General features: G+C 42.7%; 1 protein-coding gene across 13 annotated transcripts in view; it reads right to left on the bottom strand.

Moving 5' to 3' along the window:
- Depdc5 (DEP domain containing 5, GATOR1 subcomplex subunit) overlaps positions 1-7,623 on the bottom strand; it is a 135,039-nt gene that overhangs the window by 53,935 nt on the left and 73,481 nt on the right. For all 13 annotated transcript variants that reach the window (XM_010603855.2, XM_010603858.2, XM_010603857.2 and 10 more), the window contains 3 exons: positions 3,023-3,140; positions 2,091-2,258; positions 1,192-1,411 (listed from right to left, as the gene is read on the bottom strand). In XM_010603855.2, coding sequence (XP_010602157.1) covers positions 1,192-1,411; positions 2,091-2,258; positions 3,023-3,140 — 506 coding nt within the window. The remainder of the gene's footprint in view (positions 1-1,191; positions 1,412-2,090; positions 2,259-3,022; positions 3,141-7,623) is intronic.

Genomic DNA, 7,623 nt, shown 5'->3' with positions numbered 1-7,623 from the left:
CCAATCTTTTTTTTTTTTTTTTTTTTGGTACCAGGGATCAAAACCTGGGCCCTTGCGCTTGCAAGGCTGGCAGCAGAACTACTGAGCCAAATTCCCGGGGCCCCAAGATCTTTCTATACAAGCTCTCTCAGAAATGTTTCCAATCATAAGTTCTTCTGCATACAAAAGGCAGCTGGCATGGAAGAAACAATACTGAACCTGAAGTTAAAAACAAAATAATAGAAACCAACTGGTAATGGAATACTATCAGGCAATTAAAAGGAATTAATTACTGATACACAAAACAACTTGGATGTATCCCAAAGGATGATTCCACAAGGAAGAAGACAGCTAAAAAGGTTTCATATTATATGATTTTGTTTCTATAACATTTGCAAAAGACAAAAACTTTTTTTTTTTTGGTACCAGGGATTGCAAGGCAGATCACCGAACTGCTGAGCTAAATCCCCGGCCCTAAGACAAAAGTATTTTGATGGGCAGTGGTTGCTAAGGGATAGAAATGGGAAAGAATATGATTCATGACCAAGGGCAAAATAATGGAGCTTTCTTTGAGGCGAAGGAGCTATTCTGTGTCCTGAGTGTGGTAGTGGTTGAGTGAATCTATGCATTTATTAAAATGTATATAACTACATATATGTACATACCTACAAACATGTACATACACACATATACATACACTTACACACAGGTCAAGTATACTGCTTGTTAATTTAAATGAAGCAATGGAAATCCCATATCTGCCCTTTATTGGTTGGGTGGCCTCAGCTATTCCACAGCCCCCACAAGCTTGTTTCCCACTGAGTAGTAGTACATGACTGAAATGAAGGACTGGACGGAATTGGAAATCCTAAAAGTGATATGAAGAGGGAAAGACTGCTACTATTAATCCCCTGAGAGTTTCTATTTAGCAATTCAACACATTACAAGCGGACGTGCTTAACGTTTGGTTCCCACTTAGAGAAGTGCATAAAGGCTCTGTGTCCTCAGCTAGAGAGGGAGGCTCAATCCATGGTCTGCACCCTAACCCCTCCTTTACCTTGCAGTGGAGAAGAACACACCGTTTGGGATTTAAGACAGATATTAGGCAGTTGTGGGGTAAACAAACTGACTGATGAGAGGCTCCTGAGAAAGGAGAGGAAGAGTCTGCATCGCAACCAAGCACAGTGCTAAAGAAGCCCCGGGAGCCCTCACCCGAATCATGCGATCTGAACGATGTCGTCTGCGGATCCGGTTCAAGCCCTCCACGAAACGGATAAAGCCATCCAGGAGCTGCCATTCATCCTCGTCTGCACGGGGTCTGTCCCCATAGATGTCGCAGTGGGCCTCCCCCTCTGTGATGCGCTTGGTGGCAGTGACGCAGGCTGGCAACAGCAGGAAGCGGGTCCTCCAGAATTTCAGAGACTCAATTAAGCTACAGAAAGCCAAGGAAAACACAGGGTACCAATGAGAAAAAGCAGACAATAAGAGCGCTCCCAGCAAATTCTCTCTGGAGTTGGTGCATAAGGGTCCATCTCCCGGGGCGCACATTCATCTGATGCTACAACTCATGGTTTCATTTAAAACACAAGCTGGGAAGGAAGACAGTGGAGGTCACTTTTGCTTTAATCCCAGAATGTCAAGAAGCTTCTATGTACCCTGACCCAACAAAGGTGAGGCTGTGTACTATCACAATCATCAATCACGCATAAAAGTCAAAAATTAAAAGCAAGACACCACAGAGTTGCCAGCCAGGCAGACAAGGAAATGGTACAACATGATCTGCACCAACTTCTGTACCAAAGGGCACATCATCACTGAGTTGTTTTGTTTTCAACTGTAGCACAATATATATAACAAAATGTACCACTTTAACCAACTTTAATGTATAGTTCAGAGGTATTAAGTGCATCCGCACTAGGATATAACCATCACCATATCCACCTCATCACTATTTTTAATATATGCAGATGTGCCTTTGTTCTTCCTTTTTTTTTTTTTTTCCCCCCTGGAAGACAAAACAAACATTTTGGCTTTGGAAAAAAAGATAGAAGTGCTAAAATACCCATATACCCAAACCAGCAAGAACAGAAAGCCAAAGCCCTCTCTCTAACCTGAAATCCTCAGAACCTGCAGAACAAATATACTGGTCTAAGTAATTCCACTTGTATTCCTCCAGTCGCTCATGGGAGAATTCCACCCAACAGGAGACAAATGCCAAGTCTGAGTGGGAAGGGCAGAGGCTGTAGGTGTAATGGATCTGAGCAGATTCATAAGGGTATCTGAAAAATAAAGAGCATGTCTGCACATCTGAAAGAGAATCTCTCTCTCACACACACACACACAAACACAAATTTTTTCTCTTTCTTTTCTGTCTCAAAGCACTCATCAAGTACTATCCTTGGTATTTCTTTTTTCTTCTTTTTTGCGAGGCAGGTGGCCAAACCACTGAGCTAAATACCCAGCCCCAATCCTTGGTATTTCCACCCTTAACTATGAGAACCAACTCATGCCAGAAGACTGAAATGGAAATTTCTATCTTCCTAAACTTTTTTTTTTTGGTACCGGGGACTGAACTCGAGTCCTTGCACTTGCAAGGCACGCCACCGAACCGCTGAGTTAAATCCCCGGCTCCATTCTTAAACTTTTTAATTCTTCTCCTTACATTTTTTATTTTAACTGGTTTAGTATGAATCATACTAAACGTTGTAAGATGAATCAAATTCCTTTTGGAAACAGGTAACTTATAACCTCTATCTATTTATTTAGAGACAGGGACTCACTTCGTAGTTCAAGCTGGTCTTAAACCTACTATGTAGCCCAAGCTGGCCTCCAACTTGCAGTGATCCCCCTGTTTCAGCTTCCCAAGTGCTGGGATCACAGGCATGCACCACCAACCTCAGGGTTATTTTAAAACAAAACAAATACTCCAAAGGAAAACCAACCACTTGACTTTCTTGGTTTGCACTTTGTACTCTATACATAATTTAGGATGCAGACATAATTCAGGGTGCTAGTTGAAGACCTCAGACATCAAAGGACGTACTTGGGAAGGTACCGTGTCACTGTGATCATTTTGTCCTTCAGAGTCACTTTGTGGAAAGTTCTGCCCATACTCAGCCAATACTGATCCTCTTCCTCAGGGCGGTTTCGAGACACAAGGCCTAACAGAGAAAACAATAAGAACTCTTCTTTTCTACAACAGAAAAATGTGTTGCTTCCACATAGATGCAGACAGAAAAGGAGAAACAGAAGAGATAACATGGGGGGGATGTTTCATGGAACAAAGTTATTCCTGCTTTAAAAATAAAAAGGTAGTCTAGAAATTGGCAGACTTTTCTGTTATTAAACAGCCAGCTGCAGGTCAGAACCTGACGATGCCAACAGTACCTAAATGTCATACTCCTGGATACCTTGTTACCAGGCTCGGAGCTGACTATGGGACTTGTAAGGAAAAAGAAAACCAAAGGTACAAGTTCAAGAGGACAGGTTTACTTCAGAACAAACCTGAGAGGGATTGCCCTGACACTTAGACCAAACCAGTAACTCTTGTACAGGATATAAGGTCCTCTATAGGGTCATGAGCACAAGAGGAACTATAAAAGGAAAAGGTCAACATTGGACTTTCAAGAGGAAGATTTCAGTGAAAAGGAGCTGTGTCTACCTGCCAGGGACAAGGCTTGAGAAAGTACAGGAAGTGGTGGTTGATTGTCAAGAGCAGGGCTGAATAATGATGGGAGTTATGGGCTGTAGCTATGCTTATTGGGCTTATTAACCCACGACTATACTATACACCTTTAGCAAGTATAAAAGCATAGTGAATGCAAGAGGCTTAAAGTGGGCTCTGGTCAGCCTAGGATGGTAGTGGTTGTACTCTTTTAGGACTAAAATGAAACCTCACACAAGCACATGCTGCCCACCCTTGTATCTGAGGTCCCTGCCCCAGAATGGCAACCAGCCAATCCAGCTTTCTGGCTTTTGCTCCTATTATTCCCACACTTCTATTGTCAGCTTCAGGGCTGGATGGTTGGTTGGCTGGTTGGTTGTTTTGGCAGAGTCTCACTTTGTAATTTAGGCTGGCCTTGAACTCACTAGGAAGTCCAGGCTGGTCTTGACCTCAAAGTGACCCTCCTGACTCAGCCTCCTGAGTATCAGGTTTACAGGTGTGCTCCTCCACCCCCAGCAGCTTCAGTCTTAAAAGATCATTTATTTGTTGGAAATTCCCTCCTCTAAATATCTGCTTTCCCTTCTTCAGCCACCATCAAAATCTTACTGGTCATTTATGGACCCTATGGATCACCATCAATACCACTTCCTCCAGAAAGCGAGACCCTATCAGTAGTCTAAATAAAACCTTGTATGTAGTTCTTTAAGTGTCTCACTTTTATAAACTAAAAGTTTCAAGGAGTCAGGTGGAATGACAGGTACCTACAATCTGAGACACTTGGGAGGCAGAGCAGGAAGATTATGTGAGTCAAGAAGTTCAAGGTCAGACTGGGCAACACAATGAGACTCTGCCTCAAAAAAGTAAACTAAACCTTAACAATAAAAGTCCCACCAGGGATTTAGCTCAGCGGTTCGGTGGCCTGCCTTGCAAGCACAAGGACCTGAGTTCAACCCCCGGTAGCAAAAAAACAAAACAAAACAAAAAAAAAAGTCCCAGGAGGCTAGGGCCAAATGCTCATCTTTATATGCTCAGTAGCACCTGATAAAGTGCCATGCCCAGAGTATTCAAAAACTATCAGCTGAACTGAACTGAACATAGGAGAAAGAAAGAATGAGGAATCAAGAAGACAAAAGCTGGATATGGTGGTGCATAATCCTGGCACTCGGGAGGCTGAAGACGATCATGAATTCAAGACTAGGCTGGGCCACATAGTAAGTTTAAGGCCAGCCTGGACTACATACAAGACCCTGTCTCAAAAAACAAACAGAAAAGAAGGTAACGTGTTCAAGAGAGTAAAAATTGTGCCTCAAACAACACAGCCAAGGCAAGGCTCTTTAGATCTGAAAATGAAATGTAGTGTTCTTGTTCAGCTCTGCGAGAGAGTAGTGATCAGAAGAGAGGATGGCAGAGACTGAAGGATCACTGTGGACGCAGAAATTTCCCAGATGATGCCAAAGAAGTAGCAGGCCAAGTGCACAGGATAAATAAAATAAAATAAAAGTTAGCTTTATAAAAAAAAAAGAAGGAAGAAAGATTAAATTTATCAAAGAGAAAAACAGCCAGGGATTTAGCTCAGTGGTTCTGTTCTGCCGCCTACCTCACAAGTGCAAGGTCCCGAGTTCAATCCTCAGTACCAAAAAAAAAAGAGAGAGAGAAAAATAGCTGAGCATGGTGGGACATGCCCTGGTTCTCCCTGCACTTGGGAGGCTGAGGCAGGAGGATTGCTGTGAATTTGAGGCCAGCCTGGGCTACATAGTTTGAGTCCAGCCCAAACTAATGCCTCAAAAAACAAAGAACAAAAAAGAAAAAGAAAAGAGAAAGAGAGAGAAATAACCAAAAAGGATATAGTCAGGCAAGTAACCTCTGGCAAAGTAGCCAAGACATAAGACTCATGAGTCATCCAGGAGTAGCAGTAAACACTAGAGGAATTATTAGATTCATCAAGGACCTTGATTAGCTCTTCCAGAGGGCAAAGTGAAGAGCCTGGATGGGGCCAGTGACGCTTACAGGTAAATTCATTCCACTGTTCTTGGGTTAAAGAACAAATCCATTCTTCTGTGACGTGTGTGTCTCCTGACATCCCTGGCTGCACCTCCAGCTCACTCTCTGCTCCATCACAGCAGCCTTCTTTTTGATGCCCAATAAATGTCATGATTCCTTTTGCCATGGGGCTTTTGCACACACGGATTCCTCCGCGTGGCATGTTCTGCCTTTGACTCCCATCTTCCATTTCCAAACTACTTCTTCTAATAAGCCTGGCACTACTTCAAATCTAAACTCAAACATCACCTCCTCAAGGAAGCTGCCCCTGACCCCCCAGACCAGATTTGGACCCAAAGTAAATAGTCTCACAGACCCTTGACTTTTCCTTTGCAGTATTTATCATGATGCATAATTTTTTTGTTGTTCTTTTTCAGTGATAGTGGGGGTTGAACCCAGGACCTCTGCAATGAGCTACACCCCCCCACATTTTTTTTTTGGTACCAGGGATCAAACTCTGGACCTTGCGCTTGTGAGGCAGGCGGTGGAACCACTGGGCTAAATCCCCAGCCCCCCGCCCTTTTTATTTTATCTTTTCTGTTTGCATTAGACAAGATCTCGTTAAGGTGCTAAGTTCCCCGGGTTGGGCTTCAACTTGCCAGAGTACTGGAACTACAGGATAACACATAATTTTTCCTAGTTTTACTAGTGTTATTTTCCCCAATCGGCTATAAATACCCCTCAGAGTAGAAGCTTCAAAGACACTGCAGAATGAATCAATGGACATTTACTGTTACAGCCCAGGCACTCTGGTGTCCATTGTGGATGATAAAAGATGAATCTGAGCTAAGCGTCACAGCACATGCCTGTAACACCAGCCACTCAGAAGGCTGAGGAATGAGGGTGGGGCATGGTGATGGAATCGTAGTGTGGTGGTAGATGCTTGCCTAATACGCCTAATAAGGCCCAGGATTTCATCCCTACCACTAAAAAAAAAATCATAAATAATCCTGACACTCAAGAAAAGGTTAATATTCAGTAGGATCTGGAATATGAACAAAATATAAGATGCAATAAATATCTCAAGGAGATTTCAAAGAAAATATAGAGGAAGTCCAAAGCTCTATCTGTAAACAAGAAGCCTCATTCAGATGACCACTAAGCTCCTCCTATCAGGTCTGTACTTCGTTTCTCTGGCCAAAGGAGCATTAATAGAGTCCAAGATGATCTGCGGTTTTGCACTGAGTGATTAAGACAGTGCAGGTGTCATTAGCAACAGTGAGGAGGCAGAAGACTAAGACAGCTTATTGATTATTCCGGGAAGTGATTACTGCTTTCTGATGCTAAGTACCCGCACTTAATTCCCTCTGTTAGACTCATTGTAGAAGAGCTTTCCACGGCCTAGCTTGTGTTCAATTAGTGTCAACTTCCAATTTTTTTGTCACTTAGCTTCTGCCATCACAGATGACCCATTATTGTTTCAAGTCACTAAGCTTCAATGAAGAAAGGAAAGATTAAACCAAGACAGGATATAAAAAAATGTGTGAACTTCAAGATAAAGTAGCACCTGAGAACCTGCTGTATGACATATGTACTACAAACAAATATCCATTTCTGGGTTTAGAATATTTGATATACTTTGATAGTTCAGTACTAGCTTATCTTTTTGCTATTTCTAGGTATTGTCCAAGTCAAGGTTTACCACTCCTGAACCTGGTTACATCCCCTTCCTTAAAAGGAGAGCCATAAATTAAAGACAATGTTTAAGATAAATTGGCACCTAATGGGGACCTTATTCATTATATAAGGGAAAATTTTTTTTGTTGAAAATGATCACTCCTAAATTTATCGCCAGGCGTGGTGGCGCATGCCTATAATCCCAGCACTTGGGAAGCTGAGGCAGGAGGATCGCTGTGAGTTTGAGACCAGCCTGGGCTACACAGTGAGTTCCAGGTCGGGCTCAACTACATAGTGAGACCCTGTCTCAAAAAACAAACAGA

Source organism: Fukomys damarensis, unplaced genomic scaffold (genome assembly GCF_012274545.1).
Source record: "Fukomys damarensis isolate Sample0158 unplaced genomic scaffold, DMR_v1.0_HiC HiC_scaffold_12, whole genome shotgun sequence".
In the NCBI taxonomy this organism is placed as follows: Eukaryota; Metazoa; Chordata; class Mammalia; order Rodentia; family Bathyergidae; genus Fukomys; species Fukomys damarensis.
The sequence above is the reverse complement of the archived record's forward strand: the minus strand, read 5'-3'. Positions and strand labels throughout refer to the sequence as shown.